General features: G+C 32.3%; 3 protein-coding genes across 3 annotated transcripts; 2 read left to right on the forward strand and 1 right to left on the reverse strand.

The window, feature by feature from the left end:
* The first annotated feature begins 775 nt into the window (after positions 1-775).
* On the forward strand, positions 776-14,957 carry LOC149902419 (mitochondrial ornithine transporter 1). Its single transcript, XM_090110086.1, has 7 exons — positions 776-1,045; positions 1,717-1,809; positions 2,147-2,391; positions 2,756-2,902; positions 3,202-3,334; positions 13,516-13,713; positions 14,754-14,957. The coding sequence occupies exons 2-7, from the start codon at positions 1,740-1,742 to the stop codon at positions 14,873-14,875; spliced, it is 915 nt and encodes a 304-aa protein (XP_089966212.1). The 5' UTR covers positions 776-1,045; positions 1,717-1,739; the 3' UTR covers positions 14,876-14,957.
* Positions 14,958-15,230: 273 nt separating this feature from the next.
* LOC149902420 (uncharacterized) lies at positions 15,231-16,588 on the forward strand. The gene is made up of 2 exons (XM_090110195.1): positions 15,231-15,731; positions 16,330-16,588. Exons 1-2 carry the CDS (start codon positions 15,418-15,420, stop codon positions 16,559-16,561), a joined length of 546 nt encoding a protein of 181 aa, XP_089966321.1. The 5' UTR covers positions 15,231-15,417; the 3' UTR covers positions 16,562-16,588.
* A 746-nt stretch (positions 16,589-17,334) lies between these two features.
* On the reverse strand, positions 17,335-18,430 carry SkpA (S-phase kinase associated protein 1 SKP1-related A). The gene is made up of 2 exons (XM_090110192.1): positions 18,255-18,430; positions 17,335-18,164 (listed from the first exon to the last, which is right to left on the reverse strand). The coding sequence occupies exon 2, from the start codon at positions 18,162-18,164 to the stop codon at positions 17,676-17,678; it is 489 nt and encodes a 162-aa protein (XP_089966318.1). The 5' UTR covers positions 18,255-18,430; the 3' UTR covers positions 17,335-17,675.
* Between the last annotated feature and the right edge of the window lie 4,411 nt (positions 18,431-22,841).

A 22,841-nucleotide genomic window follows, 5' to 3' on the forward strand; every position in this document is an offset into this window, starting at 1 on the left:
TAAAAATAATGAAAGAAAAATAAAAATTTAAAACCAAAACTTCATGTTGAAATATGTACTATAGCACAAAATATTTTTTTATGTCTTCTTCGTAAATGCACACTTCCAGTTTCAAAAACGAAATTCATGTTAATGGCAATAAAACTGTATAAATTCAATTTTACTTTCTTTTTACTTATTTATAACAAAGACGCTAACAACTAACAGCCACAGAACTGTAACAAAACAAAACTTTTAGAAATATCACTCGATGACCGTGAATAAATAATCGTGAATGTGGTAACAATACCTATATAGATCTAGGGGTATGTTACTAATTAGTAATTACTATATTACTGGCTCTGTGGGGTCTATGGCCTTGAGCTTAAAATATGTACCTCTGAACTTTTTATTCCTTTATTCTATACTAGCTGTGCCTCGCGGTTTTACCCGCAGTGCTCCGCTCCTTTTCGTCTTAGCGTGATGATATATAGCCTAAAGCCTTCCTAGATAAATGGGCTATCTAACAACGAAAGAATTTTTCTCAGTAGTTCATGAGATTAGCGCGTTCAAACAAACAAACAAACTCTTCAGCTTTTATATTCTATATTCTATATTATATAGTTTAAGATTCCGATCGGATGTCATTTGTGTGCTTATTTGACGAGTTATTTGATTATATTTTTTAAATGGCTACATATTTCAATTAATGTCATTGTCATTTATTGACATCGCGGTACATATTACAAATTTCAAATTTATACCAATTACCAAGTTTGAAGTTAATAAACTTGAGATGCTTTCATGCTTGAGATTGTAATTCGTAAAGACTATATAGAGAGTGATTTAGATATAAACTATTTTAGTATCGTGCTGTATGTTCAACGCGTTTAGATACTGTTTTATAAATAATTTCATAGATAAGACTTATCTTCCATTGCCCTCCCGTCCCTCTTCATTCCTCCACTTCTTAGGCCTTAGCAGAAACACTATTGTGTGATAGAGTTCGAAGTTAACAAAAAACGTGGTTATTTTATGGTGAGATACAAATAAGTATAACTATCAGGTAAGTTTTGAAGCTATGTATAACAAAGTTTGTTATCATTTTAAAGTAATTTACAAATGCAATTAATTGCACAACTTCACATAAAATTACATACTCTAAAATTCTTGACCACTGAATGAGTGTATTACTCATACAAAAACTTAATTAAGTAATGCTAACCAAACATTATAATTTGAATCTAGAATATTAATAATTCATCATGTCTAAAATATAAGAAAATAATAATAAATAAAATAATTGACATTGTTAAACTTAATATTGTAATTGAATTTTTCTTAATATAACATATCTTGATCTTGGGGTAGCAAGTACTCAACTGCAATAAAAAATATAATTATAATTGTGTATTTATATTTTATCAGAAATTAAATATCTAAGAACAGGACAATATATTATATCAAAACTATGGAAATAAAGTTTATTACTTATTTTTATATTTTGGTTTTATTATTTTAGCTATAAACAATACAATTATATTTTCTCTTGCTTGTTGTGTTTATGAGATTAATGTTAATTTTTAATTATAATCACTTAATTAGTTAAACTAGATTATTACATATAAATAACTAACTGTTTTTCAATATTTTATTATATTTTTAACTAGCTTTTAGTAAAGGTTACCTCAAATTGTGTGTTTGTAGAGTTTTAATATTAATTATTTTTTCTTGCAGCTATATAATAATAAGAAATTAAAATGGCACACTCAACTTCTTCCGGAAACAATCTTAAAAGTGGATTGATTGACTTCACAGCTGGATCACTAGGTTCGTAAATAATTTTAACTATAAAAATATTTATTACACCCCTTTTTTTGGTATTTGTATCAATGGTGTGTAAGTGAATACTTGTTAATAATTAAAAACTGATAGAGCACAGAACCCTAATTATGAACAATGATATGACCTATTCTAAGAAGTTGGCAAATCTATAAAGTTGGTATATTTATCAAGTAAAAGTGAAAATTAACATTATGTTTATTAATCCTATATGTTGGACATCAATAAGTTATTCTATTTCATAAATATATTTTAAAGTTTTGTTTTCTGCAACATTAATAAAATAATTTATAAAGAGACTATCATGTATTTTGTTATATTTTAGGTGGAGTTGCTGTGGTATATGTGGGTCAACCGTTAGATACAGTTAAAGTTAAAATGCAGACATTCCCCCACTTGTACAAAGGCATGGTTGACTGTCTCAGACAAACGTTGAAAAATGATGGCTTTGTAAGAGGCTTGTACGCAGGCACTACTCCAGCTATCATGGCTAATGTTGCGGAGAACTCTGTTCTATTCGCAGCATATGGCTATTGCCAGAAGTTAGTCTGCAAGATGACAGGCACAGAGGTAATTATCTACTATATAAAAATAAGTCGGGTTTTCCTTCCTGACACTCTAACTAAAGAACGCACGAACCAATTTCCACGGTTTTGCATTCTTTGGAAAGGTCTCGGGCTCCGTGAGGTTTATAGCAAAGAAAAGGTGTCTCTGGTGGCGAAACGGAGTTCGCTGGGTTTGCTAGTTGCTTATACAATTTGAATTAATTTTGTTAATCCAAACAATTGAGTGCAGGTTAAAGAAGTCTTTAGAATCCTTTATAATTAAAACCATGGTTTACTAAACTATGTAATTAGAATATTTACATTTTTATCTCATGACGTGACAGGTCTTATAAATGAAATTTTTGTTTATTTCTTTATTTTTGTTTTAGAAGGTAGACCAATTATCAACGATGGGTAATGCGTCAGCAGGATTTCTAGCAGCGTTTTTCTCATCATTTACCCTTTGTCCGACAGAGTTGATCAAGTGCCAGCTCCAAGCAATGAGAGAAGTTAATGTGCAAGGCTCACAAACAGCTGTATGATGCCTCTTTGGGTATTCCAAATACATACAATATTCTCAATAATCATCACATGTATTTATGTATACAAGTATTACAAAAACATTGGTGAAAACAGAATCTAAGTATAATATCATTAGATTCAATTGTATATGTATAATTATGTATCTCTCGAGTGATGATGTCATTATTTATTTATCCTTGAATTTTTCCATATTTTTCCTCTATTCAATTTAATCTACACCATATATTATGATAATTGATAAAACATATACCTTTTGATATAGTTTATTCATAAACATTCTTTTTTATTTCAGATGAAAATAACACCTTTGCAATTAACACAGCAGATATTTAGACAATATGGTATACAGGGTCTGTTTAGAGGATTGGTACCAACTATTATGAGAGAAATGCCTGGCTACTTCTTTTTCTTTGGTGGATATGAAGGTAACTACTTGACTACTAAAATTTTATCAAACTTATAAAAAAATGTCCGAAAAAATAGTTTAAATATTAAATACTTTCTCTAAATTGTGTAAGCTAGGCGTGAAAAAGCAGATTCTAAGAATATGTTTGGTGCAATTTCGTATATTTTATAAAATAAAAGTAAGGATTTAAAATTAAATAGCAATGTAAATATAATAGGCCAGTAGAAATCGACACTAAAAAACCCTAAATTCGCAAAGCACGATGTAGATTTGAATTTTTGGTATGTTGTTTGGATCAGTTAGGGTGATGTAAATCCCAATTTGCAACTTCGAAAAAGTTGTGCTCGCTGCGCACCACGTGATAAACTGCGAAAATTTTGGACTTTTTTCACTTTTTGCTCTAAAAGTAGTAAACGAATTACCTCAACATTCCCCAATATCACCCCATAAAACCCAAATAATTTCTATTAATTCTAATGTCAATAAGGAGTTGTCGAAGAATAATAATGGAGCACTAAAAATAAAACAGAAAATTTTTTTTTTTGCCGACCAACAAGGTAGAGGAGTACAAAAGGCTCTTCAAAAGCTCTTGGGTGACGAATACATCGTAACTTGTTTTTGGAAACCTGGCGCCGAGCTTCACGAAGTTGTTAAATCATCAAATTGTTTCGATGAGTTGAGTATAAACGATATCATCATTATCTTAGGAGGCACAAATAATAAAAATCCCTATGAACTGCAATATTGCTTAGAGAATTGGTTAAGAAAAATGAAAAATACGAAAAATATTATTATACCAGAAGTACCATACAATAGCTATTTAAATGAAAAAACGTTAAATTATAATATTTTTTTTTTTTTTTTTTTTATTGGTAATAGGGAAGCGCTTGACCACAATCTCGCCTGATGTTAAGCTGAGATGTGGTCTAAGATGGAACGCGCTTCCCTAGAAGGTACCTGTTCACTCTACGCTTAATTAATTTAAATTATAATATAAAGTTTATATGTAACAAATTTAATAATACTACCTACTTAGACATGAATTATTCATCTTTTTTACCTTTGAAGAAATTATTTACAATTAATTTATGTCGTTCGTTACTCCGGGAAGTGTTACGTCTAGACTATCAAAGAAAATTATTTACATTGCGTAAAAAACAAAAAAATAATAAAGTAAAAATTGAACCGCAGATGGCGCATAAGACGACACAGACAGATCCAGATAATATTGTTAATGAAATCTTACACAAAACTACTTCACTAGCAAACAAACAAAATAATAATAGCCTTTTTCGTGAAAAATAATCTCAACATTCTACATCAAAATATTAATGGACTTATTAATAAATCAGATTTATTGACAGTTAGCTTAGATAATCTGAAAGACGACAACGTGTATATTGACATTCTTTGTATAACAGAGCATAACATGATTGAAGCAGACACAGATTTAATTAATATAGACGATTTTAAATTGGCAGCAATTTCTACGAGGAAAAATAGACATGGTGGTACCTGCATACTGGTGCGCAGTACTTTTACCTATAGATCTTTACCGGAAATTACGTCACGATACAGTATATCTAATATAATTGAATGTTGTGCCATAGAAATAGAACACCTACTAATTATTTGTGTATATCGCCCGCCGAGAAATAAATTGGAAGATATAAATCTGTTCTTTCGAAACTTTACAGATATTTTAGAAAATTACTGTCTTACTAAGAAAAAAATAGTAATCTGCGGTGACTTTAATATAGACACTCTTAAAGCCACCAGGGAACGTTCAGAGCTATTACATCTTCTAGAGTGCTATAATATGAAGCTAGAACTAAACAAACCAACTCGAATCAATAGTGGTACGTGCATTGACAATTTCATGCACAACGTTCGAGGATGTAAATCAAATATTATTGAGTTAGCGCTATCAGATCATACATCTCAAATATTATGCTGTCCTATAAAACCTTTAAGCGTTTTCCGAAGCTGGTACATAAAAAAACGTGACTATAGTAATGAAAATGTAATAAAATTTACAGAATATATGAAATCTCTAACATTTAATGAAGTATATAGATTGCAGGATGCAAATGACGCATTTAATGAATTTTTTGACATGTTTAAATTATTGTATGTACTATGCTTTCCAGTAATAAAAATAAGGGTTCTTGCGCATAAACGACAAAGATGGATTTCTAAAGGTATACAAAAATGCTCTATACGAAAACGGCAGCTACTATGGACATACAGGAGAAATCAGACTACAATAAATAAATTAAATTATAAACAATACTCTGGACGACTAAAAAGGATAATTAAATTGACCCAAAAATCACAAAACGACTACTTTATTAAAACCGCACATAATAAAGTAAAGGCCATGTGGAACGTTATAAACAAAAGCAGACAAAATACAGACAAATTCAATGAAATATTTACAATTACTGTTGATGACGAGAAAATTGAAAATCCATTAAAAATTGTACAAATATTCAATGATTATTTTACAAATCCATTAAAAATTCAGAATATTACGGACATCCCATCTAAAGACTGCTTAAATTTTCCAAGCACATCTCATTCCATGTTCCTCAATCCAACAACACCTACAGACATAAATAGGATTATACTTTCTCTTAACGACACCAATAGTACGGGATATGATGAAATAACAACTGGTATCATTAAAAAAGTTTCAAATATTATATCGCCAATACTATGTCATATTATAAATGTATGCATGACTAGTGGTAAATTTCCCGATAAGCTAAAAATAACTGTTATTAAACCCATATTTAAGAATAAAGGAAGTCAGGAAGACATTAATTTTTATCGACCTATAGCACTCATACCAGTTATATCGAAAGTCTTTGAAAAGGTAATTTATAACCATCTCAATAATTATTTTGAAAAGAAAAATCTATTTGCTGAGGAACAATGGGGATTTCGTAAAGGTAAATCTATTAACATGGCCATTCATCAATTTCTAAAGCGAATTATGATAAGCCTAGAAAACAAAAATAATATTTGTGCTATATTCATGGACTTGACGAAAGCATTTGACTGTGTGATTCATAAAATATTACTAGATAAACTAGAAAGATATGGAATAAGAGGTAACATTTTGAATCTGATTAAATCATATTTAACTGGTCGTAAGCAATATACACAAATAAAGCGAATTTGTCCTGATACTAGGGTCATGACAATATATAAATCAAAACTTGACACAGTTAGATATGGTATACCCCAAGGCAGTGTACTGGGACCGCTATTATTTAATATTTACATAAATGACTTCCCTAAATCCATTAGAAATAGCATAGTTATGTTTGCTGATGATAGTACTGCAATTTTCACTTCGGAAGATATAATAAACCTCAAAGAAGATGTGACAGACTCCCTAGACAAAATGATTACATGGCTTAAAATGAATAATCTGACATTAAATTTAGAAAAAACAAAACTAATGACATTTACTAGACATAAATTAAGTAACCCCCTGAACATAATGTACAAAAACAAATTATTAACGCAAATAGATGAGACGAAATTCTTAGGTATATACATTGATGAAAATTTGAATTGGAAGGCTCATATTGACCATATTTGCTCGAAACTAAGCAAACTGTCTTATGCCCTTTATATGCTGAGAAAAGTAGCAAACGAGGCAACTCTATTATCTGCGTATCATGCCTATGTGAATTCCATATTACGCTATGGTATAATATTCTGGGGTAATAGTACAGATATAGAAACCGCATTTAAGTCACAAAAACGGTGTATAAGAGCTATATCTGGTATAAAGCAAACAGACAGCTGTGTTCCATATTTCAAAAAGTTTTTTCTATTAACTCTACCGTGTTTATATATATATGAAGTTATAATGTTTGTAAAATGTAATCTCAGTATGTATGAACATTTAAAAAGTAAGCGTAATGATCATAAAATATGTATGTTACCCAGTAAATCTAGGCATTTCTCTAAAAGCATTTTTGGTATGGGTCCAACACTGCCTAAGGCAATAATAGATATAGAAAGTGTAATTAAATTCAAATGCAAATTAAAAGACCTTTTAATAAAAAAATGTTATTACTGTATTAAGGACTATATTAATGATAAATCACTTGCTGATGTGTAATAATGATTTTCTTATAATTGTTACATAACTATTGACTTATTAGTGTATATTTATTTTATTAATGTATTTGACTTAAATTTAAAATAATTTTGGACTTTAAAGATAAAATTATTATTTGTTTAGCTGTAATATGTATTTGTAATTTCATATGCCTAACAGGCAGGATATGGCGGGACTTATGTTTGTATAAGATCTGAATTGTACCCATATTCATGAATAAAAATATTTGAATTTGAATTTGAATTTGAATTTATTTGAAAAGTCATAAACTATGCGTTTCCGACAAGTATGATTCAGTACATAAATTAAGGTTATTAAATTTGCAACAATTTAAGCCTAACCGCAGCTCTCTAAACCTTATAACGACTAAACTGTGGCCATTCGAAGATGGTTCATTTTTCCGGAAATATTGAAATTTTTAGTTTTGCTCCCGTTTGAACCAAAATATTGGCAAAAACCGCTCGTTCTATGAGAAAGTCGTATAATAAAGTTGTAGTGCATTTAATTTTCTTTCATTAGAGCATAGAACAAAGTCTGTGAGATAAATAGTTCACTCACAATATCTGAAAAACAAAAAGAAGGTAGAAATAGATTTTTAAAGAATTGAAACTGAGGGCATATAAAATCATAAAAAGGATAATACTTTTTCATTTGCAGGATAGGTAATTAACAAAATTACAAAGATAATTAAATTTGCAACAATTTAAGCCTAACCGCAGCTCTCTAAACCTTATAACAACTAAGCTGTGGCCTTTCAAAGATAGTCAGTTTTTCCCGAAATTTTCAAATTTTTAGTTTTGCTCCCGCTCGTTCTATGAGAAGGTCATAAAATAAAGTTGTAGAAAATTTAATTTTGTTAATTACCTATCCTGCAAATGAAAAAGTATTATCCTTTTTATGATTTTATATGCCCTCAGTTTCAATTCTTTAAAAATCTATTTCTACCTTCTTTTTGTTTTTCAGATATTGTGAGTGAACTATTTGTCTCACAGACTTTGTTCTATGCTCTAATGAAAGAAAATTAAATGCACTACAACTTTATTATACGACTTTCTCATAGAACGAGCGGTTTTTGCCAATATTTTGGTTCAAACGGGAGCAAAACTAAAAATTTGAAATTTTCGGGAAAAACTGACTATCTTTGAAAGGCCACAGCTTAGTTGTTATAAGGTTTAGAGAGCTGCGGTTTGGCTTAAATTGTTGCAAATTTAATTATCTTTGTAATTTTGTTAATTACCTATACTGCAAATGAAAAATTATTATCCTTTTTATGATTTTATATGCCCTCAGTTTCAATTCTTTAAAAATCTATTTCTACCTTCTTTTTGTTTTTCAGATATTGTGTGTGAAATATTTGTCTCACAGACTTTGTTCTATGCTCTCATGAAAGAAAATTAAATGCACTACAACTTTATTATACGAACTTCTCATAGAACGAGCGGTTTTTGCCAATATTTTGCTTCAAACGGGAGCAAAACTAAAAATTTCAATATTTCCGGAAAAATGAACCATCTTCGAATGGCCACAGTTTAGTCGTTATAAGGTTTAGAGAGCTGCGGTTAGGCTTAAATTGTTGCAAATTTAATAACCTTAATTTATGTACTGAATCATACTTGTCAGAAACGCATAGTTTATGACTTTTAGAGCAAAAAGTGAAAAAAGTCCAAAATTTTCGCAGTTTATTATTTGCGTATAATCTTTTTTCCTACTTTCCCAAATTTTGTAATTTTGTTAATTACCTATCCTGCAAATGAAAAAGTATTATTCTTTTTATGATTTTATATGCTCTCAGTTTCAATTCTTTAAAAATCTATTTCTACCTTCTTTTTGTTTTTCAGATATTGTGTGTGAAATATTTGTCTCACAGACTTTGTTCTATGCTCTTATGAAAGAAAATTAAATGCACTACAACTTTATTATACGAACTTCTCATAGAACGAGCGGTTTTTGCCAATATTTTGCTTCAAACGGGAGCAAAACTAAAAATTTCAATATTTCCGGAAAAATGAACCATCTTCGAATGGCCACAGTTTAGTCGTTATAAGGTTTAGAGAGCTGCGGCTAGGCTTAAATTGTTGCAAATTTAATAACCTTAATTTATGTACTGAATCATACTTGTCAGAAACGCATAGTTTATGACTTTTAGAGCAAAAAGTGAAAAAAGTCCAAAATTTTCGCAGTTTATTATTTGCGTATAATCTTTTTTCCTACTTTCCCAAATTTTGTAATTTTGTTAATTACCTATCCTGCAAATGAAAAAGTATTATTCTTTTTATGATTTTATATGCTCTCAGTTTCAATTCTTTAAAAATCTATTTCTACCTTCTTTTTGTTTTTCAGATATTGTGTGTGAAATATTTGTCTCACAGACTTTGTTCTATGCTCTTATGAAAGAAAATTAAATGCACTACAACTTTATTATACGAACTTCTCTTAGAACGAGCGGTTTTTGCCAATATTTTGCTTCAAACGGGAGCAAAACTAAAAATTTCAATATTTCGGGAAAAATGAACCATCTTCGAATGGCCACAGTTTAGTCGTTATAAGGTTTAGAGAGCTGCGGTTAGGCTTAAATTGTTGCAAATTTAATAACCTTAATTTTTGTACTGAATCATTCTTGTCGGAAACGCATAGTTTATGACTTTTAGAGCAAAAAGTGAAAAAAGTCCAAAATTTTCGCAGTTTATCACGTGGTGCGCAGCGAGCACAACTTTTTCGAAGTTGCAAATTGGGATTTACATCACCCTAACTGATCCAAACAACATACCAAAAATTCAAATCTACATCGTGCTTTGCGAATTTAATGTTAATTTCCACTGGCCTATAACGGCATTACACGTGATTGTAATAAAATATGACAATCATAAAATATATACACTCGCTACTTTATTAGTAAGCAAATAATATATCCACTCATTACAAAGATTAAGCAATCTGTACTTTCAAATCTTGTGTCAGATAACAATTATTAAATAAAAGATAAGAGATATGTATTATTTATATTATTATGACGAAGTTTTATTATGTACACAACTAATTTAATTACGGATAATACAGTACATACAGTCAGGATTATACCAGATTAATCTGGTTTATGTTTTTGGTATCTTTGAATCTTGCCAAAGAAGTTTCACTTCTGACACGTGTGGTCGGCACACACGCTCTTTTGAGAAATAGTTGCAAGTATATTTAATGACAATGGAAATTGTTTGTTGGCTTTTAGCGCAATCATTACTTGTTTGGACCTTCAATAGCATTATGCATTATGATAAGAATAGATGTGATAAAAGGATACGTTTATATTATATATTATTGTTCTGATAGGTCAAACTTTAATAATAAAGAATTATCAATAAAGATATTAAATAATATTGGCTACGCAGCTGTGTGAAAAAATAGATATTGTTAATTGTGGCGCGTAAAACAAGTGTTATCAGTTGATAGATTATCGAATAAAAGAGTAAAAAATCCTTTACGTTATATTATCTTTATAGAAAACCTGCTGTTGCTATCGTAAAATACAAACGATTAACTTTGCTGAAATATATTGTATTTTTAATTTTTATGTTTGTTTTTGTATGAGCTAAACTTTTTTTTACCTTTTCTCTTGCTCATATGGAAAAATATATTACTATGAAACTGTAATTCTTTAAACTGAATTATTATTATTAGGTAAGGTTGGGTCGCCTAAGATCGGATGTGACATAAGATCGGATGCATGGAATAACTTGCAAACTAGGCAATATTCTCTACTGCTGCCAACACTACTAGATCCGCCATTTTGTTCTGCCCCTCTCTTCACTTTGCGGCCGGCCAGGCAAACTTCTTTGTCAAATTTTTTGAGGAATTTCCTGACCCAATCATTGATGCTCAATGTATGGACGTAAGTCCAGATGTTTTCCTAATGTGAACTTTATTATTAAACGCATAGAAGTGAAGATACTACATAGTCCGATCTTCGGCCGAACTGTTATTTTCTTCACTATGGCACACCCCGGACACTCCATACAAAATGATCGTTTTGACAGTCACACTGTAGAGACTGCAAATGTGTGTGTTAACGCTTTATGGTTGGCACATTTGTGACTAGCGTAAAAAAAAATTCGCGTTTTTCTGATGAAATACATCCGTAAACAGCACAATATCTAACCATTTTCTACGAAAAACGATAATCACAAATCAAAAATAATAAAATTACTTTTAGTCAATTTGATTAATGTTGTCAATCTTCGTTGCGTATCATCCTTGCAGAAAAATATGGCCCATTTTATGTCTGATCGCGCGGGGGTGAGGTAAGTTTAATTTTGGCGGGAGGCGGAGAGTGTCCGTTCTGTAGCGTTTAGCTACTATTATGTATTCTGTGACTATGGTAAGTCGAAAAAAAGTCTACTTTTTAGGCTCTTAATTTGCTTAGATAGATAGCATCTACGCAAACCAAAAAATTAGGGGTTAAACAATATTTTTTTGTCATCAATTTACAGTTGACCGCAACAGAAAAACGACATCGAATCATGAGAAATAAAATAAAAAATACAGTAAGTATAAAATTTTCGGCAAATGCGTCCGATCCATAGAAATCTAAATAACAAGACACATAGAAGTGCTTTAATGTCATAATTCGTATGAAAACCGCTGTCGCCAAAATCAACACATTCAAACCGAAAGCTAAACAGTACACACAAGTAAACTATGCCTTTTATTGGACAGCTTGATTTTAGTGAAAACTAACTTAACTATTAAATTAAGCTTTTGAATATGTATCCTAAGAGCGTATACGCACCATGCGGGTAGCCGCATTGCGGGTAGCCGTCCGGCTGACCGCAAGCACAATTATGTACGTAACCGCAGACCGCACAGTGCGCATAGAAATGAATATTACGTACATAATTGTGATTGCGGTCAGCCGGACGGCTACCCGCAATGCGGCTACCCGCATAGTGCGTATAGGCTCTAACGCACGAATTTACGGTTTATTTTAGAATAACATCCCTAAGTATATGAGACTTTTTGCTCCAATACGAACAAACGTGATAATAAGAATGGTCGACTGTGTCATTCATTGTTATTTCGATTACTATGGTGACACTCGTAATACTTGTAAATATTCTATAATTTTAAGGAAAAACGGCATTATTTCTAAAAAAAAATATTTTCCGATGAAATATTATTCCTTTATAAGTATAATTACAACTTGTGGAAGAATTTCCGCAATGGGAATTGTTGAAACACACCATGTATACACTCATACGTCTCCAGAGCAACTGAACAGTGACGAATGCACTGGTGATGTGAAAATCACCTGAGTGGCGACAAGGTCACGCACGCTTACGACTTCTAGTGTCTTGTTATTTAGATTTCTATGGTCCGATCTTAGCCGACCCAACTATACTAGATTAGACATTATTATTTTGGTGAACAAAACATGCAATGCAACATCTTCTTACATAATATATTAATTATAGGAAGTTAATGCGTAATAGGCGTTGGTATAGGGCATAGGCTATAGGAATTAGGTCAATCAATCTCACAGATCAATCTGAACCCTTCACTACGCGTGTTCCAATACCCACTTGATTTATTTATTTAAATAAATCATTTTAAAACTAGGGTATTGTACCTTCACATAGATCTGTGACATAGATATACAAGTATGATCATGATTCATGACACTGACTTTCTATTCACTCTCATTCTATTCTAGTATCATCTTCTAATATTCGTATAGGAGGTAGCAACGTTGACAAGAGAGAATTTTAGAATACTTGGTTCTTTGATATACTGTTTCTCTTCCTATTTCGGTTAGAGTCCGGGCTGTCTGGCTGGCCGCAGTAGTTGCGTTTATTAGTGCGCATCTTATCTGCACAGGAAAATATCCTTAATTTAAAGTCTTTAATAACGCGTATTTTTTAATCTTTTGCCTTTAGATAGATTCATCAGACATAATTTTTTTATTGCAAGACGTTTTTTTCGTTGTAAAATAGGTGCCATACGCAATTTTTTATTTCAAAATAATTAAAATGTCATAGAAATAAGTGAAACGATTAAATATTTGATTTCAGGTACAAGGGCTCTGTTAGCCAAGCCAGGGCAGTCCAAAGATGATATTGGTTTCCTGAAGACAATGGTGGCTGGTGCTGTCGGTGGTATGGTTCTGTGGACGGTGATCTTCCCATCAGATGTCATAAAATCTCGTATACAGATTTCAAATGAGAAGCAGAAGTTCTTAACAGTTGGAATGGATATAATTCGTAAAGAAGGTCAGTATCTATTTTACATTTACTTTAAATATTTAATATAAATAATTATAATTTTAAGTCTCAGTGGGAGAGGGTTAGGGTTGATACGCACTATGCGGGTAGCCGCAATGCGGCTAGCCGTCCGGCTGACCGCAGGATGCGGTTGCGAATGCGGCCAGCCGGATCGCGGGCAGCCGCATTCGCAACCGCAACGTGCGGTTTAAGAACCGTTGCGATTTGCGGTCATGTCGATCCATTTCAAAGATTTGCTTTATTTGATTTGCTTTGCTTCATTTGGTTGCGAATGCGGCTGCCCGAGATTAGGCTGGCCGCATTCGCAACCGCATCCTGCGGTCAGCCGCGCGGCAGTAGCCGTAATGCGGCTACCCGCATAGTGTGTATGAACCCAGACGTTAGAGCGTATACGCACTATGCGGGTAGCCGTCCGGCTGACCGCAAGCACAATTATGTACGTAATATGCATTTCTATGCGCACTGCGATGCGGCTACCGCAGACCGCACAGTGCGCATAGAAATGAATATTCCATACATAATTGTGCTTGCGGTCAGCCGGACGGCTACCCGCATAGTGCGTATACGCTCTTAGAATTTAATTATTGTAGTACTCTTTATTCAATGACTAAATACGAAGTTTCATGTTTTTGTCTTCGATGATGAATAGACTTCCTGCAAATTCTTATTCCTTTTTTTCAATACCTTATTTAATAGGCAAATAGGCAATAAAAAAAGGATACATTTTGTGATAACTATCCTATGTCCCTTACTAAGATCAAAGTATATCTGTGTACGTACCAAATTAAAAAAAAAAATAGAAAAGTTGTTTAACAGTATAGGCATGAAAACTTTATAGACACACACAAACAGACACCTACGTTTTTATTAAATTAGTACCTATGAAATACCAGATCAATCAGATCTGTTTTCTCTACAGAACTACAAAGACGCGGGTTTGAATTCCACCTCTTTAATCTTTTATCTATGTATTTGAATTTTATCTATTCTTTAAAAATTTACAAAAATATAATTTATTTTAATTACAGGTACTTTGGCATTGTATAATGGTCTCAAGCCGACTTTAGTGAGGACCATTCCAGCGACGGCTGTGCTGTTTGTTGTGTATGAATATTCAAAGAAATTTATGCACCAGTCATTTGGTGACTGAATGTAGAGAATGAATGTTTGAGTTTCACCAAAATATTTTTATTGTAAAGAACTATGGTTGTTATTAAATTTATAGTTATACGGTTGTGTCTATAATTCGCTCACACACCCTTGCTCTCATTTCAAGCTAAGATATGGTTTCCTTATAAAACATTGTATCGTATATACCTGTGGTATATACGCTTATATTATACGGGTTGGAAATTGGATATTCGGAGCTATATGGGTTGGTCATGTTCTGCAAAATTAAGACAACGAATGGGGCAATTTTAGTACCCCATAACAACAAACAAATGAATTAAAACTAGTATAACAAAGAAAACTTATAGGTATCAACACAGGGTATCAATGAGCTCTTAATCTGCTTGTTTTATCAAAAAATTTATGAATTTATGAAACTTTTTGTTTCGAGTTCTATCACAGACCATAGAAAATTGATTAATGAAAGTCAATGTGTTAAAATATTTCAGAAATATAAACATTGTTTTAAAACGAGTATATTTTATTTGTAAATTTATCCGCCTGTGAATAAACTGCAGGCCAATGTCCACTGAGGATTTTCAAGTACAAGATATTTATAGATATTCGCGAAAATCATTTAAGAACAATCGTACAAATATTATACAAGACTATTCAGAATATGGGCGAGATAACCAGGTTGATTTGACAGATTCACCAAGAAACGATTTAATTTCACCAGACGTCGAAGCACCCCGATGCAGCTGCGATGACTCTGAAGGCGAAATTGCGAACATTTTGCACAAGAAATGTCCTGTAATTGTGTTAGCCCAACAACAACTGCAAAGACTTTTAAACGAAACTGATCGACTCTTGTGCGATAATAATAATTGTTGCAGGTAGTTGTCTATTTACAAAAAAAAACAATTAAAATACTTTTCATGATAGAATTTGTCAGGAGAAATCTAGCGAGCCCAACTGGTGAACCCGAAGGCAGAATTCTCGGTCTCCATTACTAGACCAACTTGATGTAACATTAATTATTAAATATTATTACTTAGGTACTAGAATTCGGCGTTCTCAAAGAAAATCCAGTTTTTGTGGGACTTCCGGGATAAAAAAAAATAGCCATCTCTTCTTCTGGGTCTTCAGCTACCTACTCTTTCACGAAAATACTACTGAACCTATTACAATGAAATTAAGCACACTTATAGAGGGTTACTTGGATTAACACAAAAGTTAGGGTTTATCCCGGAAATCCCACAGGAACGGGAACTATGCGGGTTTTTCTTTAATAACGCGGGCGGGAAGCTAGTCTTTTATATATTTTACAGCTTGACCTAATATAATAAATTATATTATGTCACTTCTATTGGATTGAAATTTTCTATTAAATTTTGAAAATTTCCTTTTATTGTGATCATACTATCTGATTGATGACTTACATAACTTTAAATAGCAATTGACAAACTATTTCACTAGTCGTTTCTGTTTCAGATCAGTGTATGACTTTTTGTACTTGTGTAAAGAAGCAATATTGAAAGAGAATAGATGTCAATGTGCTTTAATTATTCTAGCTATTCTATCGTTTTTCATAGGGCTTTTGTTTGGTGCTGCTTCTTGCGGAACATACTTAAGAAAATTTAACAGCCCTATACTCTCATGCATTGACAATTTCTTCATATCTGATAAGTACACTCAAGACAACACATTACGGGCTATTGTTTAAGAATGCCATGTAAAATTACATTTTTAATTCATTTAGGGTTAATTTTTTAAGTAATTTATTATAATATTAAATTTATTTTTTAAAGTTATTTGTTTTTATTTATTAACCCAAGAGCCCACAACAGCCAGACCTTCGTTATTTTATAAAAGTTTCTCTGTAAAACTTAGCTTTTATATTATAACAAAACTAAGGTACTATTTTATACACCTTTACTACCTGTTACCTGCCCAAATAACCACAACCCAAACTTGATAGTCGCTGGTCGTTCCTATCTGTATAGGACACATATATAGAGAAACTTTCAACTTTTATAAAATAATGAAGGTCTGGCCATTGTGGGCTCTTCATCTATATTATGTGTAAGAAGCAAATCATACTTTTAAAACTGCAAAGCTATTGTGTATTCTTACAACACTGACTTTGATTATACTGTCACACGTGTGGAGTCAATGTAAAATATGATAAACTAGCGGTCCGCCCCGGCTTCGCCCGTGGTACATATTTACGTTTTCTCTACATAAAAACCATCCTCGTACTTCAAGGAATATAATAAAAAAAGAATTATCGAAATCGGTTCAGCCGTTCTCGAGTTATGCGCTTACCAACACATTTTGCGATTCATTTTTATATATAAGATTTGTTGGTTTCAAATGTTTTGATAATTATTATTTTTTGGGTTAGTTGTTAAGTATGAATAATTAAATGCTTTATGTTATATCCTGTTTTACATTATTTTACATAACTAATTAATTAAATTAAGTAAAACCACAAGAATTGTTACATAGTTTTAAATACTTATATTTATATAAGAGAATGGTTTACATTACAATTGTCTTAAATTTATATACCTATGTAAGTAACGTGATAAAATCAATTTATTACAGCTGGTACTAATACAAATTAACAAAATAAATAAATTGGGATACGTTGACATCTTTTCTATCCACAAAAATCACATTGTTATATTTAAATTAGTTTTCCAATAAACTGAAGGATTTTTTTATTTTCTTCAGACACAGTTTATGTCAAAAGCAAAAGACTATCCCTATTGATAAATTTCAAAGTTCATTGTTTTACAAATACCAAATGAAACCTTAGACTAAATCTAATTTAATTACTTCTCCTCACACCACTCGTTTTCCTTGCGCACTTGTTCCTCTTCAGCAGCAGTGAAGTCATTCTTGATGTTGAAAGTTTTCCGAATCTCCTCTGGTGTTTTACCTTTTATCATATTAGCTACAGTTTTGCACGTAACGTCCAACAATCCCTTTATATCTAGGTAATTAGCTGCTAAAATTAACTCGAACAACGTGCCTTGATCAACTTTCAAGAAATCGGCATCCCACGAGGAAATGTCATCAGTACGCTTTTCTTTGTTTTCGTCATCTTCTGGTAGAGGTGGATCATCCTTATGGTAAGTTGCCCATTGAATGACTTTCTTCAGAATAGCAGAATTAACATTCGGCAGAGGAACCACTTCTTCTTCGTCATCGTCCATACCCAAATCTTCCAACATAGTCTTTATAGTGACGGAGCATTTTGCAATTTCGACATCCACGTCAAATATCTCATTATCTGAAGACTGTAATTTTATGTTTGGCATCTGAAATAGTTTGAAATTTCATTTAGTACTTATAATAAATATGCGTCGCCATCTTATCTTACTTTATAAATAGTTTGCAATAATACATACCTTTGTATTTTTCAAACCGAGATGCTTGTAGAAAGCGTATAGGAGCGAATGAGAACGTTTATTTATAATTTTCTAAAACAATGGATACTAATCTGTGTTATCGTGTATTACTTGAGCGATCAGCGAGCGTTCAAGCGACAAGCACAAAATCAAGATTGATTAGCATTTATTTTTAAATTTTAAGTCGATACAGCGAGTCAACGAGTCATTTTGCTATGAGTTTGACAGTTTAGTAATTATCTGTGGTATCTGTGTTACCAGAAAATCATAGTGAAAAACATGCTAATCATGGAAATATACAGGGCTTTAACAAACACCCTGGCTAATGGCTTTGGGTCCGACAAACCAAATAGGCGTGTTCGGAGACCCATTTGGCGAATACAAGTGTCAAGTTGGCCGAAAAAAATCCTTGGCCCCCTATTTTTTTTTAATGAGTGTTTACGTGAAATATCGCGCCTTATTCACGGTCCATTCCCGCTGTACGTCAGCTCAAGGCTGCGGTGCTGGATGTAGGTATCCTACTGACGATCGTGCGCGCATCAAGCATGGCATTTAAATCGAATGAAGTTAACCCTTATTAAAACGCTGGGAGCTATACTTCCCACGTCTCAGATTAAAGTAAATCGTGTTTTATTTTTATATGCTTAAACCTAATGCAGTGTAATATTTATCTACGCAATCTTAACATTTTAGAGAACTTTTTTTCATGGAAACAGTTTTCAGAGAATTATTACATGTCATGGTAAACACACGTCAAAGTCAGGTGACGTGATTTTGCAGCCGAAAACGACCGTTATTTTTTAGTTTTTGGTGTAGTGCTCAAAAAAAATTAGATAAGTAGATTTGAGTTCTAGCTATGTAAACTAGACTATATTATTACGGTTGCGTGAAACGTAAAAATATGCCCAGAATCTTTCGTATATACCTTGGTAGAGTCGATTGAAATTAAGTCTTTAAGTGGGAAGATATCATCCCAGTGTTTGTCACTGCACACGACATTCGGAAATTCTATATATAAAATCTGTGTGTCTAAAAAATCTTTTTTAGTTGGTATAAGCAACTTATTTATTGTTATTCGTTATTTCCTGATCAGATAATTAGAAATCTTAACTCAATACATTAGTATTTACCTATTGTTTTTATTTTGTTTTAGAAAAATACCATTTTTATGTTGAAGTCATTCATTTTTCAATTCCCGAATTCTTCCCTCAGTTAAAGAAACTTGCATTGATGAGTACTTTCACCTCCTTTATTAAAAAACTTGATCTTTATAATTTTTTACGATAACATTAAATTCACAAGTGGAGTCGGGGCAACTAACTAGTGTTTTAAAATATTGATGTCTGGAGTAGACACTGGGATCTATAGTTCCCACCTTTCCAAACTTTTTACAAGAGAGAACAGATGACGGGATATATACTTCCCACCGAAAAAAGGGTACTTCCCTCCCACTAACCCCTTTTTTGTGTGTATTTTTGAAATCTACGACCATAAATTACCCAGGAACGTATATTCCTTTTTTGTTAGCTCCTCCACAGGCTCGCGGTTGAATAAGGGTTAACGAGAGGACGTGTGTGAAAATGCCACCTGCTTTATCAAAACGCCTTCTTAAATAGTGCATTGTTAATTATTGAAGGTTAAGTGTGACTTTGATATATTGATACTTTTCATCTTGATTGCATTGTTTATTATTTATTAAATTGCAGGTAAAATGGATTTACCAGTAATCCAGTTATAAACTACAACAAAAAAATGTATGATAGTTCAAAATGTTTAAAGAAACAATATCAGTATCTTGACGAGATTTATTCTATGACCAGACATGTTATTCATGTTGAAGAGCAGTACAAAAAACGATTAAACAAAATTTAATTGTATTTTTATATATCTAATACACTGGAGATTTCGGTATGAACATTGACGTGTAACAAGAAAATATTGCCCAGTTGTTGTTTTTTATCACTTTCACACCTAACTTGGTATTGACACTGTTAATACGAAGTTTTCCCAAGGCTATGTATGCTGTAATATTCTGTGCAAAAGGTTAGTTTTTGTACATGAGTTTGTTGATAAATTGCCAACAACGTCATTCAGAAGCATTGTTGGATGAGACAATTATTATTTATGCTAAATAAAATAAGTATCTGAACCAATTATTAAAAAGCGATACTCCCTGATTATGGGTAGTCACCATAATTAAATTGTAGCAACTCTCACTTTGTCAATATGGCATGTGTGTCAAAAAAAATTGCGTCGCTTCGAATATTTAAGTTAATATTGTTGCTTATTTAATAAATATTTTCTGAATATAAAGAATGCATTGTATTGTGCAAAATTGCAGAAATGTTTGGACACCAAATTCTGGCATAGAATTTCACAGGCAAGTGTATATTTACGTTATTTACAATATTCCTCAATACTCCTGCATTTACCTGTTTAGAATCATTACAATGGCAAAAATTGTAAAATTTTGCATCATTTTAGTAAGCAGTCATGTTAAATTTGTTATTTTCTTAGTACTTTATCATTTTTCATCAAGTTTTCAATAAACAAATTTAACAAGTAAGGTAACCATGATGACGAGTTTTTATGGACATCGAAGAGAATTTATTGTTATAACAATATTATGATGAAATTTAGAACACCATTTTCAAGATTGTTACTAGTAATGAAACAACACACGACATCGGTATTGCACTCATGTGTAGTTGTAAGATTGTTCGTTTTTACATTGAAATTTATACTTTTTTAACTTACCTCATATTTTTTTCTTTTACGTATTTCAGCTTTCCAAAAAGTAAAATAAAAAGAAATATATGTGCCCATCAAGGGTAAAATTACTGAGGATTACGACCCAGAAAAAAATACCTTTTGAAAAATAAACTTTGTAAAGTTAGCTGAAATTTGTGCAAGGCTGCTATAAACAATTTTTCTTTGATGACTTTGGCTTGAAGTTGACCCGTCGAAGCAACGCGTTTAAAAAGAAGATCTGAGTAGCTTACAATTTGGTAAACAGCATCTAATGCAAAACACAACTTTCCTCTATTTACAAAGGATGTTAATGCTATACCTATATTGGTTCATATCCAAGCTTTGTAGCCAAAAGTTATTTAAAACAGCCATCATTCTATACCAATTTAAATTGTATGTACCTATAAAGTATGACCAGTAATATTATAATATAAATACTGTTAAAAATATATGTCGTTATTATTTATAGACCATGATTTTTAGTTTTTTCTATTTCGAAAAATCCTAAATATACAAACCAGTGTGGTCACTCCACAGAAAGAGACAAAAAACAACACTGACGTCATTCAAGGTCATATTTTCTTGTTACTAGTTAATGGTTATAGTGCAATCTCCAGTGTATTAGATATAAGCTTCTTGCTTAAAACATCTTAATCTTAATACTAATTATAAAGGCGAAAGTTTGTAAGGATGTAAGGATGTATGGATGTATGGATGTTTGTTACTCTTTCACGTAAAAACTACTGAACCGATTACAATGAAATTTAGCACACATATAGAGGGTAACTTGGATTAACACATAGTATAGGTTTTATCCCGGAAATCCCACGGGAACGGGAACTATGCGGGTTTTCCTTTGAAAATGCGGGCGAAGCCGCGGGCGGAAATCTAGTAATATTATTAAGATGAAAAGTTTGTATTTTTTTGCTCGTAAGAGAAAATAATAAATAAAAGTATCAAAACTATATTTCCAACTACATATAGCCTAAGTTGCCATATGTTGATTTTTGAATTTGCCGCCTATTTCCAGTCTCAGCTTTCGTTAGCCAGACTATATTTGCAAGTAATTTCTAAGTATACTCGGATTTTTAATAAGACAAAGTAAACTGACAGCCTTTCACACCTAGTTAGTTAGGTGTGAAAGGGATAAAAAAACATACAGGCGTCATTCAAGGTCATATTTTCTTGTTACAAGTTAATGTTCATACTGAAATCTCCAGTGTATTAGATATTTATTCTATATTGTTGTCTTAGGTTGTTATATGTAAAGGGTGGCCAAAACCTTGTCTTCAATATTTTTTTGTAGATTTCTCACATCGTGGGCTATCAGAATATATCCATAGGGCTTAGAACATTAAGTAATCATAATATAATGCGCCTGCCACACTGCAACTCGGTTACAATATCTGTGGACCTCGCTGGAATGCGGAGCCCCTTCTCGTTCCCCTTTACCTCCCCGCGCTCGTCCGCGGCGCGTCATTACGATTAGCAATTTCGTTGCGTTCGCGACGTGACGTCATCGAAGCCAGGTCCACAGATATTGTAACGTATGCTCCTTGCGCTAGGTACTCATCGCGCTGCCGTTATTTGTCGCGACCCTCTCTGCCCACACACTGCTCACTCGCGACGCTCCTCACTTGTCATTTGCCTTGGTGAGACAAATGGACGTTGAAAGTTTGAAACGGTGGCAGCGTGCGCGCAATACATTTTAGTATAGCTAATTACATTAATGTAGTAAAAAGAAATAGACATCGTCGTCGTCGTCCTCAAACATAAAAAAACATTATCACTTTTTAATTTGACCATTCCACGCTTGGCGACGACATAATTTCCAAT

This window comes from Colias eurytheme, chromosome 15 (assembly GCF_061535395.1).
Source record: "Colias eurytheme isolate Ceu_HAF_F1 chromosome 15, ilColEury1 Martin Lab GWU primary, whole genome shotgun sequence".
Classification (NCBI taxonomy): domain Eukaryota; kingdom Metazoa; phylum Arthropoda; class Insecta; order Lepidoptera; family Pieridae; genus Colias; species Colias eurytheme.

Coding starts and splice junctions, on each gene's coding strand:
- LOC149902420 (XM_090110195.1), top strand. CDS start 15,418: ATGTCCACTGAGGATTTTCAAGTACAAGATATTTATAGATATTCGCGA. Junction 15,732..16,329: donor GATAATAATAATTGTTGCAG/GTAGTTGTCTAT, acceptor TTTCTGTTTCAG/ATCAGTGTATGACTTTTTGT.
- LOC149902419 (XM_090110086.1), top strand. CDS start 1,740: ATGGCACACTCAACTTCTTCCGGAAACAATCTTAAAAGTGGATTGATT. Junction 3,335..13,515: donor TTTCTTTGGTGGATATGAAG/GTAACTACTTGA, acceptor ATTTGATTTCAG/GTACAAGGGCTCTGTTAGCC. Junction 13,714..14,753: donor GGATATAATTCGTAAAGAAG/GTCAGTATCTAT, acceptor TTTTAATTACAG/GTACTTTGGCATTGTATAAT.
- SkpA (XM_090110192.1), bottom strand. CDS start 18,164: ATGCCAAACATAAAATTACAGTCTTCAGATAATGAGATATTTGACGTG.